Genomic DNA, 25,171 nt, shown 5'->3' on the forward strand with positions numbered 1-25,171 from the left:
ATGGAAGGGTTATGCTCAGGAAGATAATTCCTGGGTTTTTGCCTCTGATGTCCATGCTCCAGATCTTGTTCGTGCCCTACATGTGGCTCATCGTGGTCGGCCTGGGGGCTCTGGTGAGGGTTCGGTGACCCCTCCTCAAGGGGGGGGTACTGTTGTGAATTCTGTGGCTGAATTCACTCCTGTGGTCACAAGTGGTACTGCAGCTTCTGAGCTTCCTCCCTCAGGTGTTCTGGTGAGCTCGTTGGCTGCTTTGTTATTTAACTCCGCCTGATTCTGTCTTCCTTGCTCCTGGTCAATGTTCCAGTGTTGGATCTGAGCTTCTGGATCTTTCCTGTGGCCTGCTGCTCTGCTTAGATAAGTGCTTCTTTTCTTTTGTTGCTACTTTTTCTGTCCAGCTTGTCAATTTGTTTTGCTGGAAGCTCTGAGACGCAAAGGGTGTACCGCCGTGCCGTTAGTTCGGCACGGTGGGTCTTTTTGCCCCCTTTGCGTGGTTTTTTGCTTTAGGGTTTTTTGTAGACTGCAAAGTTCTCTTTGCTATCCTCGCTCTATCTAGAATATCGGGCCTCACTTTGCTGAATCTATTTCATCCCTACGTTTGTCTTTTCATCTTGCTAACAGTCATTATATGTGGGGGGCTGCCTTTTCCCTTGGGGTATTTCTCTGAGGCAAGTCAGGCTTGTTTTTCTATCTTCAGGCTAGTCAGCTCCTCAGGCTGTGCCGAGTTGCATAGGTAGTGTCAGGCGCAATCCACAGCTGCCTTTAGTTGTGTTTAGGATAGGTTCAGGTATTGCGGTCTACAGAGATTCCACGTCTCAGAGCTCATTCAATTGTTTTTGGGTTGTTGTCAGATCACTGTATGTGCTCTGATTGCTGGCACACTGTGTCACTGGATTGCCTACATAACAGAGCAATAATTAGAAAATGGAAGACATACAAGACCACTGATAATCTCCCTCGATCTGGGGCTCCACACAAAATCCCACCCCGTGGGGTCAGAATGATCACAAGAACGGTGAGCAAAAATCCCAGAACCACGCGGGGGGACCTAGTGAATGAACTGCAGAGAGCTGGGACCAATGTAACAAGGCCTACCATAAGTAACACACTACGCCACCATGGACTCAGATCCTGCAGTGCCAGACGTGTCCCACTGCTTAAGCCAGTACATGTCCGGGCCCGTCTGAAGTTTGCTAGAGAGCATTTGGATGATCCAGAGGAGTTTTAGGAGAATGTCCTATGGTCTGATGAAACCAAACTGGAACTGTTTGGTAGAAACACAACTTGTCGTGTTTGGAGGAAAAAGAATACTGAGTTGCATCCATCAAACACCATACCTACTGTAAAGCATGGTGGTGGAAACATCATGCGTTGGGGCTGTTTCTCTGCAAAGGGGCCAAGACGACTGATCCGGGTACATGAAAGAATGAATGGGGCCATGTATCATGAGATTTTGAGTGCAAACCTCCTTCCATCAGCAAGGGCATTGAAGATGAAACGTGGCTGGGTCTTTCAACATGACAATGATCCAAAGCACACCGCCAGGGCAACGAAGGAGTGGCTTCGTAAGAAGCATTTCAAGGTCCTGGAGTGGCCTAGCCAGTCTCCAGATCTCAACCCTATAGAAAACCTTTGGAGGGAGTTGAAAGTCCGTGTTGCCAAGCGAAAAGCCAAAAACATCACTGCTCTAGAGGAGATCTGCATGGAGGAATGGGCCAACATACCAACAACAGTGTGTGGCAACCTTGTGAAGACTTACAGAAAACGTTTGACCTCTGTCATTGCCAACAAAGGATATATTACAAAGTATTGAGATGAAATTTTGTTTCTGACCAAATACTTATTTTCCACCATAATATGCAAATAAAATGTTAAAAAAACAGACAATGTGATTTTCTGGATTTTTTTTTCTCAGTTTGTCTCCCATAGTTGAGGTCTACCTATGATGTAAATTACAGACGCCTCTCATCTTTTTAAGTGGTGGAACTTACACTATTGCTGACTGACTAAATACTTTTTTGCCCCACTGTATTTGGGTCCTTCGCGACCCAATAGCTCATTATAAAGCACAATTTCACCTGCTTTGGTGGTGGAAATGGGATCCCTTACCTCTTGGGTCCCTGTGCGACTCCACAGGTTACACCAATGATATGTCTGCCCCTGTCTCCGTGCATCTCCTTCTTGTACACGTCACTTAAATTCGCATACCTTCATCCTGTACATGTCTCTTAAAGTTGCACATCTCCGTCCTGTACACGTCTATTATACTCACACGTCTCCGTCCTGCACACGTCTCTTATACTCGCACGTCTCCATCCTGTACGTCTCTTATACCCATACAACTCCGTCCTGTACACGTCTCTTATACTCACACGTCTCCATCCTGTACGTCTCTTATACCCATACAACGCCGTCCTGTACACGTCTCTTATACTCACACGTCTCCATCCTGTACGTCTCTTATACTCACACGTCTCCATCCTGTACACGTCTCTTATACTCACACGTCTCCGTCCTGTACACGTCTCTTATACTCACACGTCTCCGTCCTGTACCCGTCTCTTATACAATAAAAAAACAAAACTAAAACAAAAAACAAAACTATTGCTGCTGCAATGGGCTGCCACTAGCACGGCGCCTTATTTTCCTCATCCAGCAGAGAGCAGACAGACACGTCTGCTCTCCTTGGTGTCTTGGTGTTATACCGGCACATCTCCATCCTGTACACGTCTCTTATACTCACACGTCTCTGTCCTGTACAGGTCTCTTATACTCACACGTCTCCGTCCTGTACATGTCTCTTATACTCACACGTCTCTGTCCTGTACCCGTCTCTTATACCGGCACATCTCCATCCTGTACATGTCTCCTATACTCGCACGTCTCCGTCCTGTACACGTCTCTTATACTCGCACGTCTCTGTCCTGTACACATCTCTTATACCCGCACATCTCCATCCTGTGCACATCTCTTATACTCACACGTCTCCGTCCTGTACAGGTCTCTTATACTCACACGTCTCTGTCCTGTACACATCTCTTATACCCGCACATCTCCATCCTGTGCACATCTCTTATACTCACACGTCTCCGTCCTGTACAGGTCTCTTATACTCACACGTCTCTGTCCTGTACACATCTCTTATACTCGCACATCTCCATCCTGTACACGTCTCTTATACTCACACGTCTCCGTCCTGTACACATCTCTTATACCCGCACGTCTCTGTCCTGTACAGGTCTCTTATACTCACACGTCTCTGTCCTGTACACATCTCTTATACTCGCACATCTCCATCCTGTACATGTCTCTTATACTCACACGTCTCCGTCCTGTACACATCTCTTATACCCGCACATCTCCATCCTGTACACATCTCTTATACTCGCACGTCTCTGTCCTGTGCACGTCTCTTATACTTGCACGTCTCTGTCCTGTACACGTCTCTTATACTTGCACGTCTCTGTCCTGTACAGGTCTCTTATACTCACACGACTCCGTCCTGTATACGTCTCTTTTACTCGCACATCTCCATCCTGTACACGTCTCTTATACTAACACGTCCCTGTCCTGTACACATCTCTTATACCCGCACGTCTCCATCCTGTACACATCTCTTATACTCGCACGTCTCTGTCCTGTGCACGTCTCTTATACTTGCACGTCTCTGTCCTGTACACGTCTCTTATACTCACACGACTCCGTCCTGTATACGTCTCTTTTAGGGTACGTTCACATTTGCGGTTTGCGCCGCAGCGTCGCCGCCGCAACAAAACGCATGCGTCGTGCGGCCCTATCTTTAACATTGGCGCCGCATGGGGCCGCATGTGCATGCGTTGTGTTGCGTTTTACGCCGCATGCGGCGTTAGGGCGCACCTGTCTGGGCGCGGCAAACGCAACATGTTGGATTTTTTGTGCGGCGCCGACCTTTTAAAAAACGCATGCGTCGGGCGGCCCTATCTTTAACATTGGCGCCGCATGGGGCCGCATGTGCATGCGTTTTGCTGCGTTTTTGTTTGCGTTGTGCGTTGCGGCGACGACGCTGCGGCGCACAACGCAAATGTGAACTTAGACTTACTCGCACGTCTCCATCCTGTACACATCTCTAATGCTCACACGTCTCCGTCCCGTACACATCTCTTATACTCATATGCCTCCGTCCTGTACAGATTTTTTATAATCGCACTTCTCTATCCTGTAGACATCTCTTATACACATACGTCTCCGTTCTGTACACAATTTTTATATCCACAGATCTCTATCCTGTTGACATCTATTATTCTTACCATAATTCCTTTATGTTACAATTTGGATTGGACAGAGCCTCCATTAAAGTACCAAAGTAAAGACCAGACAGACTGTTAACAGACAGGTCAAGTTTCTTCAGGTACTGGTTGTTCCTTATTCCAGATGCCAACTTGGTGCAGGAAGTGTCTTGTAGATGATTATTAGCCAGTCTGTAAGAATAAAGAGATGAGATGTTGGTGAAGTGTCCACAGAGTGTTAAAATAAAATCTATAGACTGTGAATGTGGAGAGCAAATTTTCCCGGCTGATAGGAAAATTCATAAATGTCATAACTAGAAGCCGCCTCCTGTGTGTGGTGCATGTCAGGAATGTTGACAGAAACTCCTTGGAGGAGGACTTTTAAGTACTAGGACCTTTAAATTTATCATATAAATTCATTAACAATCTGATAGTCCTAGTAATAACAGAGGAAATGCTGAGGAGCCATTATGACCTTTCTCACAAGCAATACTGATCTGATGTGAGGTGGAACATGCCTTCCTCTTGGTTCATTTGTCAATTGCACAGTTTTTGAAGGATCTCAGAAGGAGGTAGTTCCAAACATCTCGGACAGTTAAATACTAATCTGTGGATGTAGCCTTGCTGAAATTCTTTTGTTTTTTTCATGTAACACCAGACATACTAGATTATGTGAGATCAGGGTCCTGTGTAGGCCAAATAATCATTTCCAGGACTCTTTGTTTTTAATGGCATTGGCTGGTTATTTGAGGTCGTTGTCTAGATGCAGAATAAATTTAGAGCCAATCATATGCCTCCCTGATGGTATTGCATCATGTATAAGTATCTGCTTGCATTTCTCAGCATTGAGAGCTGCATTAATTTTGACAAAATCTCCAACTCCATTTGCTGAAATGCAGCCACAAACTTGCAGAACACTCAACTCTACCGTATTCAATGCTCCTGAAGACACTTATTATTGTGCTGCACTCTCCTAGGAACAATTTACCTTTATTATAGCCACAGCCATATTTCACAGTTTGATTAATCAATCCAGAGACCTGCTGCAATTTTCCTACACCCATGTTCCGATATTTTTGTACATAGTGTGAGGCAGTGAACGGCGTCACATGTGAGGGTCGCTATGTGTCCCCCCCAAGGATGCGCACGGAGGCGTATTGAGGCTGTGGGAGTGCATTGCAGTAACAGGCATAGCTGTGATTGCAATGCAAAATAAAAGTGTTGGTCTTGGGCAAGCTATTTGTCCAAGGCAGATTTAAGAAAACCTGCTCTGGGCTTTTATTTTTGCAATGGACTATAGGATGGTAGTAGGGCAGTCCATTTCCTTCCTAGCCAGGTTTTCCATGTGGCCTACGGCCACAGGTGCTTTGTAAAAACTCCTGAGGCAGAAGGTTGAGTGTGTCAAATTGGTTTGGCAAGTGTGCAGAGCAAAAGGCTCTGCAGAGCTCCACCTGGGTAAGGCAACGCAGGCAAGTGGAGCTAAAAGGCCTGGCACCCACAGAGTACACGGCGGTGCAGTCGCCCACAGAAATCGGTCTCGGAGGTGGACTATCTGGTTTCCTGGCTACGATCTGCAGGATATCGTGTGCTGCGTATTTTCTGTGAGTTGGACATTAAAACATGTTTTGCTTTGAACTTTGCTGGGTCACTGCCTCATCAGTGCACAGTGTGGACACCGCTGCACTACATATGGTTGGAGAATGCAGGCAGTGTGAGCTGAATCATACCCCAAAGCGTGCTGCATTATTATTATTTATTATAGCACCATTCATTCCATATCACTTTACATGTGAGAAGGGGTATACATAATAAAAAACAAGTTCAATAATCTTCTTAATCAATACAAGTCACGACTGGTACATGAGGAGAGAGGACCCTGCCCATGAGGGCTCACAATCTACAAGGGATGGGTGAGAATAGAGTAGGCGAGGGTAGAGCTGGTTGTGCAGCGGTTTGGACTATTGGTGGTAACTGCAGGTTGTAGGCTTGTCAGAAGAGGTAGGTCTTTAGGTTCTTTTTTGATGGTTTCCATGGTAGGCAAGAGTCTGATATGTTGGGGTAGAGAGTACCTGTTATGATCAGGTGGCCTTGGAGCAGCATGAAAACTTTCTCTGGAGTAGGTGGTAACTATACGGACCGCAAACCCTGATCTTAACACCGCAACTAGAAGTAGCCGTGGGGTGTGCCTAACAAAACCTAGACACCTCGACACAGCCGGAGAACTAAATACCCCTAAAGATGGAAATAGGAAAACTATCTTGCCTCAGAGTAGACCCCCAAAGGATACGCAGCCCCCCCACAAATAATGACTGTGAGTTGGAGAGGAAAAGACACACGCAGGCAGAAAACAGGCTTAGCAAAGGAGGCCACTTCTAGCTAAATAGAAAAGGACAGGACAGGATACTAAGCGGTCAGCATAAAAATACTACAAAAATATCCACAGCAGAAAATACAAAACTCCACCACCTAACTAAAGATGTGGAGAGTATAACTGCAACTCCAGAGAATCCAACCAGACTGAGAAAAGCAACTGACACAGTCAAAGCTGGAGCAAATAGAAACAAAAGATCAGCACTGAAAATAAGCACACAGCAAGTGTGCTTCAGAAAAAGAAATAAACACTTATCTTTGCTGAACTGGCAGCTAGGCAGGTGAGGCCAGGCAGAGATCCAATACTTCCAAAGAAACATTGACAACTGGAAAGGGCTAATGAATCCTGCACACTTAAATATCCCAGTCAGAACAGCAATTAGCAGATACACCTGGCCAGGACTGTGACTCGGAGACAACTGCATTCCCAGCTACAACCACTGGAGGGAACCCAAGAGCAGAATTTACAACAGTACCCCCCCTTGAGGAGGGGTCACCGAACCCTCACCAGGACCTCCAGGACGATCAGGATGAGCCAGATGAAAGGCACGGACCAAATCAGCAGCATGGACATCAGAGGCAAAAACCCAAGAATTATCCTCCTGGCCATAACCCTTCCATTTGACAAGGTACTGAAGCCTCCGCCTCGAAAAACGAGAATCCAAAATCTTCTCAACAACATATTCCAACTCCCCATCAACCAACACAGGGGCCGGAGGATCAACAGAGGGAACCACGGGCTCCACATATTTCCGCAACAAAGATCTATGGAAGACATTATGGATAGCAAAAGAGGCCGGAAGCGCCAGTCGAAAAGATACCAGATTAATAATCTCAGAAATCCTATAAGGACCAATAAACCGAGGCTTAAACTTAGGAGAAGAGACCTTCATAGGAACATGACGGGAAGACAACCAAACCAGATACCCAACCCGAAGCCGGGAACTGTTATGAACTGGTGGTTTGGGAGCAACATGGGACGAGCTCTGAAGGAGGTGGTACCTGTACTGACCGCAGTCCCTAAGCTCAACACAACACTAGAAGTAGCCGTGGGATGCTCCTGTCACTCCCTAGGCACCTCGTGACAGCCTGAGAACTAACTACCTCTAAAGATAGAAACAGGAAAACTATCTTGCCTCAGAGAAAATCCCCAAAGGATAGATAGCTCCCCACAAGTAATGACTGTGAGTGGAGAGGGAAAAGACATACACAGAATGAAACCAGGATGTAGCACAGGAGGCCAGTCTAGCTAGATAGATAGGACAGGATAGAATACTGTGCGGTCAGTATTAAAAACTACAAAAATCCACACAGAGTTTACAAAAATCTCCACACCTGACTAAAGGTGTGGAGGGTAAATCTGCTTCCCAGAGCTTCCAGCTTAACTGAATTAATCCATACTGACAAGCTGGACAAAACATAGAAAGCACAGAACGAATAAGTCCACAACCTGTGGACAGAAAAGAGCAAGCAAGGACTTAACTTTGCTGAACTGGTCAGGATATCAGGGAAATCCAAGAGAGATGTGAATCCAACCAGGAACCATTGACAAGTGGCACTGGCTGAAGGGAAGAGCCAGGCATATATAGCCGAGCAGAAAGACAATCAGTGGAAGCAGGTATAAATAAATAAAAACACCGCGCTAACTAGGAGAGGAGGATACTTGAATAACAAGACTATACAGTCAGAGGGGTAGGTAAACTACTAATAGGCGTCAGCAGGAAACAGTACTACATAAAGTGGGGATATTATCGCAGTAAACAATAATGAACAATAACAAGGCAGTGAGCAAAAAGAGCAAATGCTCTCAAAACCAGCAGAGTGATCTATAACAATCAAGCATGTGGCAGATGTATATAGTAAATCAATAGAAAGCCGCACACTTACTGAATAGAAGTTAACTGCTGAGAGGCTGCTGGCGCTGGCTTAGTAGAAAGTCACTGCTGAAACACTGCTGGCGCTGTCCTGAGAAAAGTGGGCACTGTCCCAGGAGGTAGTGAGACAGGATCCCCAGTGGTCCGGATAGCTGGAACTGCAGGGTCCAAGATCACAACAAGAGGCGGCAACAGCACCTAGAGATATGGGGAGCGTCCTCCCCGGTGAGTGCACAGCCTCCGTGCGCCTGGAACGCTGCTAGACGGCACACGTGGGCCAGAAGGGAGCCGCTGCACAGAGCGGCGAGAGAGAGGGGGCGTGGTCTGGGTGACGTCACCAAGACAAGAAAGAAAGGAGCAACGGACGGAGGCCACACAGGACCAAAATTGCCAACGCGTTTCGAAGGTCTCCGGACCTTCTTCGTCAGGGCTATGATCACGGCAGTCGGATGCTCCCTATAAACCCCCTGGTACCCGCAGGGACACGCCTACATATAGGACACAGCAGTACCAAGGATAAGGGTGGGGAATAAAGTGAATGTACAATGTGCTAATATAAGTGAAATGTGCCCTTAGTTAAAAAGTAACCTTTATTAAATGCAAATACATAAAAACACTTAAAAACGTATAAAAACGAGAATTCACCCTGTAAAATAGGAAATAAATAGGGGAAATGTAGGAAAGGGATGAAATATGGTATTATATAAAAATAAATAATACAAATATATAATAAATATACATATAAAATCTAAAATAAACCGCATGCGAAGCTCAAGAGACCAAGCTAGTACGAAAGGGAGCTGTAAGCAGTGCGAACGTTAGGAACCAAAGTTTAATTAAAAGCATATAGCTCAACCTCATGATTCAGGCCTCTAGGGGCTAAACTATCTAACATAAAAATCCACTTGGATTCGGTGCGTGACATAAGTTTAATATAGTTGCCTCCCCTCCAGTTCCTATGAACCCGCTGAATACCACAAAAAATCAATTCTCTGGTTGACCTCCCATGGTGTTCTATAAAATGTCTCGATAAAGGATGGCCTACAAAGCCTCTCTTAATGTTATAAAAGTGTTCTTTAAGCCGATCCATAAGCCTACGTTTAGTCCGGCCTACGTAAATTTTGTCACAAGGACATTTAATAAGATAAATCACTCCTGTAGACCAACTGGGGATCCTGTCTCACTACCTCCTGGGACAGTGCCCACTTTTCTCAGGACAGCGCCAGCAGTGTTTCAGCAGTGACTTTCTACTAAGCCAGCGCCAGCAGCCTCTCAGCAGTTAACTTCTATTCAGTAAGTGTGCGGCTTTCTATTGATTTACTATATACATCTGCCACATGCTTGATTGTTATAGATCACTCTGCTGGTTTTGAGAGCATTTGCTCTTTTTGCTCACTGCCTTATTATTGTTCATTATTGTTTACTGGGATAATATCCCCACTTTATGTAGTACTGTTTCCTGCTGACGCCTATTAGTAGTTTACCTACCCCTCTGACTGTATAGTCTTGTTATTCAAGTATCCTCCTCTCCTAGTTAGCGCGGTGTTTTTATTTATTTATACCTTTTTCTTGTGTTGTGACAGGTTTAGCACAGTAACTGTCTAAAATACCTGCAGCTTTCTAGTATACCCCCCTGGGAGCGCCGGTGTGCCTTTTTTACATATTTTAATCAGTGGAAGCAGCTGCAGACTGCTAAATCCAAGGAGCAGCCATACCACTTAAAACCACCGGAGGGAGCCCAAGAGCAGAACTCACAAAAGTGCCACTTACAACCACCGGAGGGAGCCCAAAAGCGGAATTCACAACAGGGAACCAACACACCGACGACGGTTAGCAAAACGTTCAGCCTCCTCCTGAGACAACACCAAATTGTCCATCACATGAGCCCAAATCTGCTGCAACCTGTCAACCACAGAATCCACACCAGGATAGTCAGAAGGCTCAACCTGCCAAGAAGAAAAACGAGGATGAAAACCAAAATTACAAAAGAAAGGCGAAACCAAAGTAGCCGAACTAGCCCGATTATTAAGGGCATACTCGGCCAATGGCAAAAAAGCCACCCAATCATCCTGATCAGCAGACACAAAGCATCTCAAATAAGTCTCCAAAGTCTGATTAGTTCGCTCGGTCTGGCCGTTTGTCTGAGGATGAAATGCAGAAGAAAAAGACAAATCAATGCCCAGCTTGGCACAAAAGGCCCGCCAAAACCTAGAAACAAACTGGGAACCTCTGTCGGACACAATATTCTCCGGAATACCATGCAAACGGACCACATGCTGAAAAAACAATGGAACCAAATCAGAAGAAGAGGGCAATTTAGGCAAAGGCACCAAATGAGCCATCTTAGAGAATCGGTCAAAAACAACCCAGATAACCGACATCCTCTGGGAAACAGGAAGATCGTAAATAAAATCCATAGAAATATGCGTCCAGGGCCTCTCAGGGACCGGCAATGGCAAAATCAACCCACTAGCACGGGAGCAACAAGGCTTGGCCCGCGCACAAGTCCCACAGAACTGCACAAAAGAACGCACATCACGCGACAAAGAAGGCCACCAAAAGGACCTACCAACCAAGTCTCTGGTACCAGATATGCCAGGATGACCAGCCAACACGGAACAATGAACCTCAGAAATCACTCTACTAGTCCATCTGTCAGGAACAAACAGTTTCCCCACAGGACAACGGTCAGGTTTGTCAGCCTGAAATTCCTGAAGAACCCATCGTAAATCAGGAGAAATGGCAGAAAGGACCACCCCTTCTTTCAGAATACCGACCGGTTCCAAGACCTCAGGAGAATCAGGCAAAAAACTCCTAGAGAGGGCATCAGCCTTAATATTCTTAGAACCCGGAAGGTACGAGACCACGAAATCAAAACGAGAAAAAAACAAGGACCATCGAGCCTGTCTAGGATTTGTTACCCAAGCAGATTTGCTTCAGCACAGCCTGTTGCCAGTTGGCTGAGGCAGTACTGCAGTGATTCCAGCTCCTGACTGATCTGTTCATTTCATAGACGGAGGCTGAAGAAGAGGTGCAGGGGCTGTAGACTGTGGGGCAACCCTGATTGACATAGGGCCCACAATCCTTGGCATGGGGAGGATGTGTTCGATCCCAAGGTTCAATTGGATCCAGCTTCCACTATGTTAACCGACTGTGCTGTCAGTGAGATATACCGTCCCTGCCCACAAGCACTTGTCCACGTGTCCGTGGTAAGGTGGACTTTCCCAGTAACAGCATTGTTGAGGGCACGGGTAATGTTGTGGAACACATGCGGTGAATGCCGGCTGTTATGATCTGGTGGCCTAGGAGCAGCATGAGACGGACTCTGGAGAAGGTGGTCCCTGTACTGACCGCAAACCCTGAACCTAGCAGCACAACTAGAAGTAGCCGTGGGGGGTACCTAACACTCCCTAGACCCCTCGGCACAGCCTAAGATCTAACTACCCCTAAAGACAGAAACAGGAAACCTATCTTGCCTCAGAGAAAATCTCCAAAGGATAGATAGCCCCCCACAAATATTGACTGTGAGAGGAGAGGGAAATAACATACGCAGATATGAAATCAGATTTTAGCATAGGAGGCCATACTAGCTAAAAAGAAAGCATAGAACAAAGTACTATGCAGTCAGTATAAAAACACTAGAAAATATCCACCGCAGAAAATACGGATCACCACATCTGGCTAAAGACATGGGGGGTATATCTGCATCTCCAGAGCAAAAAATCCTTCACAGACTAAGCTGGACAAGACAGAAACATGAAAATGCATAGAACTATAAGGTCCACAGCAGGTGGACAGCAAAAACAAAGCCAGGACTTATCTTTGTAGAAAAGGACAGATACATATATGCTAGCCACCTTAGGGAGAGACCCAAGTTGGGCTAAACGTAGCGGGACGAAAGAGACCGAAAAGCCTCCACACTATAGAAAAGGACAGCAAACTGGAGAGACCAGCAGGGAAGTGAATCCTTCAAGAACAATGAACAACTGGCACTGACTAAAGGATCCTGCAAAGCTATATACCCCAGTCAGTTTTGCAATTAGTAGATACACCTGTCCACTCCTGCAGTCCAGGCACAACTGCATTACCCTCTACAACCACCGGAGGGAGCCCAAAAGCTGAATTCACAACACCTATCACACTGCATAGGCTCAGGAATTTGCTCTGAGGATAACGCCATAGCGCACACAGTTCTGCGCTCCCGCAAGTGCCGGTCAATCTGAATTGCCAGAGACATAGAATCACTCAGATTGGAGGGTGTGGGAAATCCCAACATAACATCTTTAACAGATTCAGAAAGACCCTTTCTGAAAATTGCCGCCAAAGCATCATCATTCCATGTAGTCAACACAGACCATTTTCTGAATTTCTGACAATACAATTCAGCCGCCTCTTGCCCCTGAGACAGGGCCAACAAGGTCTTCTCAGCTTGATCCATCGAATTAGGTTCATCATACAGTAATCCTAATGCCTGAAAGAAGGAGTCTACATTAAGCAAAGCAGGATCCCCAGATTCCAGGGAAAATGCCCAATCCTGTGGATCACCACGCAGCAGGGAGATGATGATTTTAACTTGTTGAATGGAATCACCGGAGGATCGAGGTTTCAATGCAAAAAACAGTTTACAGTTGCTTTTAAAACTCAAAAATTTGGACCTGTCACCAAAAAAACAAATCAGGAGTAGGAATCTTCGGTTCTAAAGCAGGAGTCTGAACAATGTAATCAGAAATACCCTGTACCCTGGCAGCAAGCTGGTCTACACGAGAAGCTAATTCCTGAACATTCATGCTAGCACAAGGCTCTTCAGCCACCCAGAGATAAAGAGGGAGGAGAAGACAAAACAGACTAAAGAAAAAAAAATGGCTCAAGACCTTTCCTCCCTTCTTCTGAGATGCATTTAACCCACTGTTGTCCAGTTGTACTGTTATGATCAGGTGGCCTTGGAGCAGCATGAAAACTTTCTCTGGAGTAGGTGGTAACTATACGGACCGCAAACCCTGATCTTAACACCGCAACTAGAAGTAGCCGTGGGGTTTGCCTAACAAAACCTAGACACCTCGACACAGCCGTAGAACTAAATACCCCTAAAGATGGAAATAGGAAAACTATCTTGCCTCAGAGTAGACCCCCAAAGGATAGGCAGCCCCCCACAAATAATGACTGTGAGTTGGAGAGGAAAAGACACACACAGGCAGAAAACAGGCTTAGCAAAGGAGGCCACTTCTAGCTAAATAGAAAAGGACAGGACAGGATACTAAGCGGTCAGCATAAAAATACTACAAAAATATCCACAGCAGAAAATACAAAACTCCACCACCTAACTAAAGATGTGGAGAGTATAACTGCAACTCCAGAGAATCCAACCAGACTGAGAAAAACAACTGACACAGTCTAAGCTGGACAAATAGAAACAAAAGATCAGCACTGAAAATAAGCACAGAGCAAGTGTGCTTCAGAAAAAGAAACAGACACTTATCTTTGCTGAACTGGCAGCTAAGCAGGTGAGGCCAGGCAGAGATCCAATACTTCCAAAGAAACATTGACAACTGGCAAGGGCTAATGAATCCTGCACACTTAAATATCCCAGTCAGAACAGCAATTAGCAGATACACCTGGCCAGGACTGTGACTCAGAGACAACTGCATTCCCACCTATCACCACTGGAGGGAACCCAAGAGCAGAATTCACAACATTTGGCATCACGAACAGGATCCACTTAAGCCTGAAAAATCGGGTCATGTGCGCCTAACAACTGTGCCAGAATCGTATTCGAACTGTGATTTGCTAAAGGCTGTGTATTGCCAAAAGACCGCCAAAAATTCCCGCCAAAACCGCTGCCATTACAGCGCCATGCGAAGTGCAGGAGGAGTGGGGCGTGTCATTGTTGGCGTAGCCTGGAAGAACGGCGCGAAAGTGGAGCCAGCCCCTCACAGATACTACTATGTCAGAAAAATATGTCCATCAACCAAAGGAATCCACCTTCTAGTCTGGGATGGTGGAGGAAGAAGGAACTGCCCTCCAGAAGAGGAGGAGGGGGAGAATACCCGCAGTGCTGTCCATCAATTAGAAGCCAAAGAGGCCCCACCACCTTGTGTAAACCCGGATGTTCTCGGCGCGGATGTCGAGGAGCTGTGCCGCCAGCTCCGGAAATCTTGGTACCGCGCAGCTGCCAGCATCCAGGAGCAGCAGCGCAGCCAGACGACGGAGCCGCCACCTGCAGTGGAGGAGACCGGCACCGGAGATGCCACGGCGGCAAGTAAGCAATCCGAACCTGCCCCGGCCAACGACGAGACCCTCCTAGTGCCTATCGACTCCCTGCCATCGCCACCTAAAGACTCGGAGCCGTTGTAACTAGAGGCTCTACAATGCCCGACACCGCCCTCATCTGGCCAGGTGAGGGAAACAATAACCGCCGCCATTCCTGAAAGAGAACCTGTCATTCTGTGCTCCAGATGTGCTGGTGCCTTAGTGGAGCAAAGAACTGTAAGCACACAGACTCCCATCAGGAGTGCAGATGCACTCTATGTAGTACCAGGTAGTTGCCCATCTCCAGCCGGACTATCTCAACCAGTGCTACCCCCAGAACTGCAGTAAACCTCGAAACACTGAAAAAGAATGTAAATAGTTCTTTAAAAAATTTTTCCTTTTTCCTACTTTAAACCCGCCCAGGGTTAACTTTTAAAGGGGTCCTCAGTTATAGGAGGATTCCAAGTTCTGCATTTGTTTTGCACAAGTTTTATTATTGCCTTTAAAGACTGTAGAATCATGGACGGTGAATGATTCCTGAACTGCCTGTACATAGTTTGCACCTTCTTAAAGGTGCTTCCAATATTTTTCTCCCACTGATTGATGTTGTGATTTTTTCTGGTAGATTTTGGAACCCAAATCAAGCAAAAAAATAAATAGGCTTTCTATGGCCCACTGAGTGAGAGATGACACAGACAGGGATGGCACTCTAGCAGAAATGTCAATCTTAATCTCCCACAAAAAAAAAAAAAAAAAAAAAAGGAACTGTCCTTCAATTACTATCTCCCTGCAGTAATCTCAGCCAGGTATGGCAGGCAGCAATAAGGAGTGGACTGATGCACAAATTAAATAAAAAGTGTGGACAAACAAACAAGATAGCTGTGCAGAAAGGAAGGAACAAGAGGATTTGTGCTTTGAAAAAAGCAGTTGGTTTGCACAGCGGCGTACACACAGCAATGCAGCTATCAGGGAACCTTCTAGGGCAGCTCAATGAGCTACAGCGCTGAGGGGAAAAAAAAAAAAAAAGCTTCCACTGTCCCTGCACACCGAAGGTGGTGTTGGGCAGTGGAAATCGCTACAGCACAAGCGGTTTTGTGGTTAATGGACCCTGCCTAACGCTATCCCTGCTTCTGACGAAGCGGCAGCAACCTCTCCCTAAGCTCAGATCAGCAGCAGTAAGATGGCGGTCGGCGGGAACGCCCCTTTATAGCCCCTGTGACGCCGCGGACAGCAAGCCAATCACTGCAATGCCCTTCTCTAAGATGGTGGGGACCAGGACCTATGTCATCACGCTGCCCACACTCTGCGTTTACCTTCATTGGCTGAGAAATGGCGCTTTTCGCGTCATTGAAACGCGACTTTGGCGCGAAAGTCGCGTACCGCATGGCCGACCACGCACAGGGGTCGGATCGGGTTTTATGAAACTCGACTTCGCCAAAAGTCGGCGACTTTTGAAAATGTTCGACCCGTTTCGCTCAACCCTAATCACTCCCCCTGGTGGAAGAATGACATTACTGCAATGACCAGGACCCTGCGGCGCTGCACTCCCCCCTCCCCCGGTTAAATCCTGTACTCCCGGACTGGGGAAGGAAAACAACAATACATTAGAAAAAGACATGGAAATTTTTGAAATGCTATAAAAAAAGTTAATTTAACTGTGCTTCCCTTTATGGGAGGTGAGGACACTTGAACATTGCAAACAATAACATATTTACATTGTGCGTATGACTTTTTAAGGCAAGTTGAAAACAAGTACTATCTATCTATGAAACACAATTACCCATACAGGTATACTATCTACTAAGTACAAGTACCCTCTAAGGGTATACTATCATTAAACCTCAAAGTGCAAATCAACATTTTCTTTATTCTTCTACGCATGCAGGACTATCTATCTACCCCCACGGGCTCAATGCATTTTCTTTTAATTTACTCGCATAAAACTTCAATTGTATCTAAAGTACATCAAACGGGCTACTAGAAGCTACAGATTCTCACACTTGTTCAGCTATTCTCCTTACGTACCAGCTCCGCCTAGCTGCTGTTCCATGACAAGCTCCCTTTAATTTATTCAACAGTGCATTAACAACAATTTTACCATTTTTAACTTTATTACTATCTAACTACTCAACACTTTCAAACATTATCACTTTTTTTTATAAAGTGCAACAAATAAACCTTCCCTTTAAGGGCAAAGTCAAGTCTCTTCTGAGGTAGTGCAAACAATCACATCATCAATATTCAAGTCAGTTTTAGCAACAAAGGTGACTTGAAGCAAGGGACTCGTGACGAACCCCCGAACGTTGGTCTTGGGTGGGCTACAAGACGTGTAATCCTGACCCGGAATTCTGCCGCACTAACGGGTTTTTCTTCAGGTCTGTAAAACAAAGCAAATCTTACAACAAGATTAGTAGCAGTCTCCAATGAAGGCAGTCTCTGTAAAAGCCTCCTTTGTGAAACCAGTAGGCCTCAGGGCTTGTGTGCCACTCCTTACTCCTGTGTGTGCCATCTCTCACTCAGTGGGCCATAGAAAGCCTATTTATTTTTTAGCTTGATTTGGGTTCCAAAATCTACCTGAAAAAATCACAACATCAATCAGTGGGAGAAAAATATTGGCCTCAGGGCTTGTGTGCCACTCCTGACTCCTGTGTGTGCCATCTCTCACTCAGTGGGCCATAGAAAGCCTATTAATTTTTTTGCTTGATTTGGGTTCTAAATTCTACCTGAAAAAATCAATAAATCAATCAGTGGGAGATTAATATTGGCCTTTGGGCTTGTGTGCCAGTCCTAAGCGTGCCATCTCTCTCTCTCAGATAGTGGGCCATAGAAAGCCTATTTTTTTATTTTTTTATTGGGTTTATAAATTTTCCCTGGAAAAAAAAAAAAAGTGGGAGATTAATATTGGCCTCTGGGCTTGTGTGCCAGTCCTGAGCGTGCCATCTCTCTCACAAATAGTGGGCCATAGAAAGCCTATTTCTTTTTTTGGTTGATTTGGGTTCATAATTCTACCTGAAAAAATCAATCAATCAATCAGTGGGAGATTAATATTGGCCTTTGGGCTTGTGTGCCAGTCCTAAGCGTGCCATCTCTCTCTCTCAGATAGTGGGCCATAGAAAGATTTTTTATTATTTTTTTTATTGGGTTTATAAATTTTCCCTGGAAAAAAAAAAAAATGGGAGATTAATATTGGCCTCTGGGCTTGTGTGCCAGTCCTGAGCGTGCCATCTCTCTCACAAATAGTGGGCCATAGAAAGCCTATTAATTTTTTTTCTTGATTTGGGTTGCAAAATCTACCTGAAAAAATCACTAAATCAATCAGTGGGAGATTAATATTGGCCTCTGGGCTTGTGTGCCACTCCTGACTCCTGTATGCGTCATCTGTCACTCAGTGGGCCCTAGAAAGCCTATTTTTTGTTTTATTTGCTTTCTAAATTCTCCCTGAAAAAATCATTTTATTTTATTTGGTTTCTAAATTATTCCTGAAAAAAATCATTTTTTTTGTATTTTTTTTTCTCTAAAGTCTCCCTGAAAAAAATAAAAAATAAAAAATCTGTGGGAGATTCATATTGCCCTTTCTGCTTGTGTGCCAGTCTTGACTCCTGGGTGTGCCATCTCTCTCTCTCTCCCCAATTGTGGGCCGTAGAAAGCCTATTAATTTTTTTGCTTGATTTGGGTTCCAAAATCTACCAGAAAAAATCACTAAATCAATCAGTGGGAGATTAATATTGGCCTCTGGGCTTGTGTGCCACTCCTGACTCCTGTGTGCGTCATCTGTCACTCAGTGGGCCCTAGAAAGCCTATTTTTTGTTTTATTTGTTTTCTAAATTCTCCCTGAAAAAATCATTTTATTTTATTTGGTTTCTAAATTATTCCTGAAAAAAATCATTGTTTTTGTATTTTTTTTTCTCTAAAGTCTCCCTGAAAAAAAAATCTGTGGGAGATTCATATTGCCCTTTCTGCTTGTGTGCCAGTCTTGACTCCTGGGTGTGCCATCTCTCTCTCTCTCCCCAATTGTGGGCCATAGAAAGCCTATTAATTTTTTTGCTTGATTTGGGTTCCAAAATCTACCTGAAAAAATCACTAAATCAATCAGTGGGAGATTAATATTGGCCTCTGGGCTTGTGTGCCACTCCTGACTCCTGTGTGCGTCCTCTCTCACTCAGTGGGCCCTACAAAGCCTTTTTTTTTTTTCCTAAATTCTCCCTGAAACAATCATTTCATTTTATTTGGTTTATAAATTCTTCTGTAAAAAATAATTTTATTTTTTTTTCTGAAGTCTCCCTTTTAAAAAAAACAAACACAAATCAGTGGGAGATAAATATTTACATTTGCGCTTCAGTGACAGTCCTGCGTGTGTGCCATCTCATTTGTTGCCAACAACAACAGAGTGTGTAACATTGTGGCTGATTTTCGTTGTGGTCTCACCCACCTGTAAAGGGGTAGCTAAATCATACTGAAGTTATAGCTCACCGTGTAAGTTGTGTGACAGCAACAAATACCGTTCGTTTGGTAACGTTTTTAAAACAATGAGGAAGTCTGGTGGAAGAGGTCGTGGCCGGGGGCGTTCATTGTCAGCTGGTAATGAGGGTAGTGGTAGTGGTGGAGCATCAGGTGGTTGTGGGAAAAAAATATTGCACCTAAGTCTGGAGCTGTGGAGCCAGGTTCGTCGTCTGGCTACACAAGGCCTCGAACCCTCCCTTTTCTGGGAGTAGGAAAACCGCTTTTAAAGCCGGAGCATCAAGAGCAAGTTTTGGCTTATCTTGCTGACTCAGCCTCTAGCTCTTTTGCCTCCTCTCGTGAAACTGGTAAAAGTAAAAGCAGCGCGTTGTTAGTGGATGTTCACGGTCAGGGACAAGTCGCTTCCTTGTCCTCTTCAGCAAAAACAACAACAGAGAAGAATGCAGCAGGCGACACAACGGGTTACTCCATGGAGCTCTTTACACATACCGTCCCTGGCTTAGAAAGTGAAGCAGTTAACAGTCCATGCCCATTACAAGTTGAATCTGACATGGAGTGCACTGATGCACAGCCACAGCCAGACTACTATGCTGGTCCTTTGACTCAGACCACAACATTGCCCTCGCAGGGTGCTGATCAAGAATCAGACCCTGATGAGACTATGTTGCCCCATCACGAACGCTATACCACCGACCAACACGGTGACACAGACGAAGTTGCACACGAGCTACAAGAAGAGGTAATAGATGACCCAGTTCTTGACCCCGATTGGCAGCCATTGGGGGAACAGGGTGCAGGCGGCAGCAGTTCTGAAGCGGAGGAGGAGGGGCCGCAGCAGGCATCAACATCGCAACAGGTTCCATCTGCCGGGCCCGTATCTTGGCCAAAACGCGTGGCAAAGTCAAAACCTGTTGGAGGACAGCGTGGCCATCCGGTTAAAGCTCAGTCTGCAATGCCTGAAAAGGTATCCGATGCTAGAAAGAGTGCAGTCTGGCATTTTTTTAAACAACATCCAATTGATCAGCACAAAGTAATCTGTCAAAAATGTTCAACTACCTTAAGCAGAGGGCAGAATCTGAAAAGTCTCAATACAAGTTGCATGCATAGACATTTAACCACCATGCATTTGCAAGCTTGGACTAACTACCAAACGTCCCTTAAGGTTGTAGCACCCTCGGCCAATGAAGCTAGTCATCAACGCAACATCCCTTCCGGCAGTGTAGGGCCACCATTTTCTGCACCACCTGCAGTATCTGTGCAGGTTTCTTTGCCAGGCCAAAGCAGTCAGGGTCAGGGAATCTCCAGTTTCGTAGTAGGAAACACTGCATCTAGGGCACCAGTGGCAACAATACCATCTCCCACCGTCTCTCAGTCTGCCATGTCCACCGGCACCCCCGCTAGTTCCCCGATCTCCAGCTCTCCAGTCCAGATCACCCTACATGAGACTATGGTTAGAAAAAGGAAGTACTTAGCCTCGCATCCGCGTACACAGGGTTTGAACGCCCACTGTTGTGAATTCTGTGGTCACAAGTGGTATTGCAGTCTCTGGGCGTCCTCCCTCAGGTGTTTTGGTGAGCTCGTTGGCTGCCTTGCTATTTAGCTCCACCTGAGTCTGTCTTCCTTGCTCCTTGTCAATGTTCCAGTGTTGGATCTGAGCTACTGCATCTTTCCTTGGGCCTGCTGCTCTGCTAGATAAGTGCTTCTAGTTTGTTTTCTGTTTTTTCTGTCCAGCTTGTTATTATCTTTTGCTGGAAGCTCTGAGAAGCAAAGGGGTGCACCGCCGTGCTGTTAGTTCGGCACGGTGGGTCTTTTTTGCCCCTTTGCGTGGTTTTCGTTTTAGGGTTTTTTGTAGACTGCATAGTTCTCTTTGCTATCCTCGCTCTGTCTAGAATATCGGGCCTCACTTTGCTGAATCTATTTCATTCCTACGTTTGTCTTTTCATCTTGCTAACAGTCATTATATGTGGGGGCTGCCTATTCCTTTGGGGTATTTCTCTGAGGTAAGTCAGGCTTGTATTTCTATCTTCAGGCTAGTCAGCTCCTCAGGCAGTGCCGAGTTGCATAGGTAGTGATAGGCGCAATCCACTGCTGCTTCTAGTTGTGTGAGGACAGTTCAGGTACTGCAGTCTACAGAGATTCCACGTCTCAGAGCTCGTCCTATTGTTTTGGGTTTTGGCCAGATCTCTGTATGTGCGCTGATTACTGCACGCTGTGTTGCCTGATTGCCAGCCATAACAGTACAAGGAGCCAATTCAATGATTTCCAATAGAGGGAAAAAAGAAATCCTGACATCATTTTTTTTTCTTAGCTCTGTCTTCAGTCTTTTTTTTCCCCTAGACATTAGAGTGCTTCAGGACACAGCTGTGGACATGGATATTCAGGCTCTGTGCTCCTCAATGGATAATCTCGTTGTAAATGTACAAAAGATTCAAGATACTATTGATCAGAAATCGATGCTAGAACCAAGAATTCCGATTCCTGATTTGTTTTTTGGTGACAGAACTAAGTTCCTGAGCTTCAGAAATAATTGTAAGCTATTTTTGGCCTTGAAACCTCATTCTTCTGGTAATCCTATTCAACAGGTTTTGATTATTATTTCTTTTTTGCGCGGCGACCCACAGGACTGGGCGTTTTCTCTTGCACCAGGAGATTCTGCATTGAGTAATATTGATGCATTTTTCCAGGCGCTGGGATTGCTTTACGATGAGCCTAATTCAGTGGATCAAGCTGAGAAAAATCTGCTGGCTTTATGCCAGGGTCAGGATGATGTAGAACTATATTGTCAGAAATTTAGAAAATGGTCAGTACTCACTCTGTGGAATGAATCTGCACTAGCGGCTTTGTTCAGAAAGGGTCTCTCTGAAGCTCTTAAGGATGTAATGGTGGGATTTCCTATGCCTGCTGGTTTGAATGAGTCTATGTCCTTGGCCATTCAGATCGGTCGTCGCTTGCGCGAGCGTAAATCTGTGCACCATCTGGCGGTATTGTCTGAGAGTAAGCTTGAGCCTATGCAGTGCAACAGGACTATGACTAAAGTAGAACGGCACGAACACAGACGTCTGAACAGACTGTGTTTCTATTGTGGTGATTCTACTCATGCTATTTCTAATTGTCCTAAACGCACTAGGCGGTTCGATAGCTCTGCCGTTATTGGTACTGTACAGTCCAAATTCCTTTTGTCCATTACCTTAATGTGCTCTTTGTCATCATATTCTGTCATGGCGTTTGTGGATTCAGGCGCTGCCCTGAATCTGATGGATTTGGATTATGCTAAACGTTGTGGATTTTTCTTGGAGCCTTTGCGGTGTCCTATTCCGTTGAGAGGAATTGATGCTACACCTCTGGCCAAGAATAAGCCTCAGTACTGGGCCCAGCTGACCATGTGCATGGCTCCTGCACATCAGGAAGTTATTCGCTTTTTGGTACTGCATAATTTGCATGATGTGGTCGTGTTGGGGTTGCCATGGCTACAAACCCATAATCCAGTATTGGATTGGAACTCTATGTCGGTAACCAGCTGGGGTTGTCAGGGAGTACATGGTGATGTTCCATTTTTGTCTATTTCGTCATCCATTCCTTCTGACATCCCAGAGTTCTTGTCGGACTTTCAGGATGTATTTGAAGAGTCCAAGTCTGATGCCCTTCCTCCGCATAGGAATTGTGATTGTGCTATCGATTTGATTCCTGGTAGTAAATTCCCTAAGGGTCGTTTATTTAATTTGTCCGTACCTGAACACACCGCTATGCGCAGTTATGTGAAGGAGTCCCTGGAGAAGGGACATATTCGCCCATCGTCGTCACCATTGGGAGCAGGGTTCTTTTTTGTGGCCAAGAAGGATGGTTCGCTAAGACCGTGTATTGATTACCGCCTTCTTAATAAGATCACTGTTAAGTTTCAGTATCCCTTGCCATTGATTTCTGACTTGTTTGCTCGGATTAAGGGGGCTAGTTGGTTTACTAAGATTGATCTTCGTGGTGCGTATAATCTGGTGAGAATCAGGCAGGGAGATGAATGGAAAACGGCATTTAATACGCCCGAGGGTCATTTTGAGTATCTGGTGATGCCGTTCGGACTTGCCAATGCTCCATCTGTTTTTCAGTCTTTTATGCATGACATTTTTCGTGAGTATCTGGATAAATTCTTGATTGTTTACTTGGATGACATTTTGATCTTCTCAGATGATTGGGAGTCTCATGTAAAGCAAGTCAGAATGGTTTTCCAGGTACTGCGTGCTAATTCCTTGTTTGTGAAGGGATCAAAGTGTCTCTTCGGTGTGCAGAAAGTTTCATTTTTGGGGTTCATCTTTTCCCCTTCTACTATCGAGATGGATCCGGTTAAGGTTCAGGCCATCCAGGATTGGACTCAGCCGACATCTCTAAAAAGTTTGCAGAAATTCCTGGGCTTTGCTAATTTTTATCGTCGCTTCATCTGTAATTTTTCTAGCATTGCCAGACCATTGACCGATTTGACCAAGAAGGGTGCTGATTTGGTTAATTGGTCTTCTGCTGCTGTGGAAGCTTTTCAGGAGTTGAAGCGTCGTTTTTGCTGTGCCCCTGTGTTGTGTCAACCTGATGTTTCTCTTCCGTTCCAGGTCGAGGTTGATGCTTCTGAGATTGGTGCAGGGGCGGTTTTGTCACAGAGAGGTTCTGGTTGCTCAGTGTTCAAACCATGTGCTTTCTTTTCCAGGAAATTTTCTGCTGCTGAGCGTAATTATGATGTGGGCAACCGAGAGTTGCTGGCCATGAAGTGGGCATTCGAGGAGTGGCGTCATTGGCTTGAGGGTGCTAAGCATCGCGTGGTGGTTTTGACTGATCATAAGAACCTTACTTATCTTGAGTCTGCCAAGCGCTTGAATCCTAGACAGGCCCGTTGGTCGTTATTTTTTGCTCGTTTTGATTTTGTGATTTCATACCTTCCGGGCTCTAAAAATGTGAAGGCGGATGCTCTGTCTAGGAGTTTTGTGCCCGACTCTCCGGGGTTATCTGAGCCGGCGAGTATCCTCAAGGAAGGAGTCATTGTGTCTGCCATCTCCCCTGATTTGCGGAGAGTGTTGCAGAAATTTCAGGCTAATAAACCTGATCGTTGTCCGGCCGAGAAACTGTTCGTCCCTGATAGGTGGACTAGTAAAGTTATCTCTGAACTTCATTGTTCGGTGCTGGCCGGTCATCCAGGAATCTTTGGTACCAGGGAGTTGGTTGCTAGATCCTTTTGGTGGCCGTCTCTGTCGCGGGATGTGCGTGCTTTTGTGCAGTCCTGTGGAATTTGTGCTAGGGCTAAGCCCTGCTGTTCACGTGCCAGTGGGTTGCTTTTGCCCTTGCCGGTCCCGAAGAGGCCTTGGACACATATTTCGATGGATTTCATTTCTGACCTTCCCGTTTCTCAAAAGATGTCAGTCATTTGGGTGGTCTGTGATCGCTTTTCTAAAATGGTCCATCTGGTGCCCTTGGTTAAATTGCCTTCCTCCTCTGATTTGGTGCCTTTGTTCTTCCAGCATGTGGTTCGTTTGCATGGCATTCCTGAGAATATTGTTTCTGACAGAGGTTCCCAGTTTGTCTCAAGGTTCTGGCGAGCCTTTTGTGGTAGGATGGGCATTGACCTATCTTTTTCCTCGGCCTTCCATCCTCAGACTAATGGCCAGACCGAACGAACCAATCAGACCTTGGAAACATATCTGAGATGTTTTGTTTCCGCTGACCAGGATGATTGGGTGTCATTTTTGCCGTTGGCTGAGTTCGCCCTTAATAATCGGGCCAGCTCGGCTACCTTGGTCTCTCCATTTTTCTGCAATTCTGGGTTCCATCCTCGTTTCTCTTTAGGACAGGTTGAGTCTTCGGACTGTCCTGGTGTGGATTATGTGGTGGACAGGTTGCAGCAGATCTGGACTCAGGTAGTGGACAATTTGACCTTGTCCCAGGAGAAGGCTCAGCTTTTCGCTAATCGCAGACGCCGTGTGGGACCCC

At 45.6% G+C, this 25,171-nt stretch overlaps 1 protein-coding gene across 2 annotated transcripts in view; it reads right to left on the reverse strand.

Annotated features, from left to right (window-relative positions):
* Positions 1 to 25,171, reverse strand: part of LOC138639649 (NACHT, LRR and PYD domains-containing protein 3-like) — a 515,752-nt gene that overhangs the window by 67,730 nt on the left and 422,851 nt on the right. For both annotated transcript variants that reach the window (XM_069728773.1, XM_069728772.1), the window contains one exon: positions 4,284 to 4,454. In XM_069728773.1, the coding sequence (XP_069584874.1) occupies positions 4,284 to 4,454 (171 nt within the window). The remainder of the gene's footprint in view (positions 1 to 4,283; positions 4,455 to 25,171) is intronic.

Source organism: Ranitomeya imitator, chromosome 1, assembly GCF_032444005.1.
Source record: "Ranitomeya imitator isolate aRanImi1 chromosome 1, aRanImi1.pri, whole genome shotgun sequence".
Classification (NCBI taxonomy): Eukaryota; Metazoa; Chordata; class Amphibia; order Anura; family Dendrobatidae; genus Ranitomeya; species Ranitomeya imitator.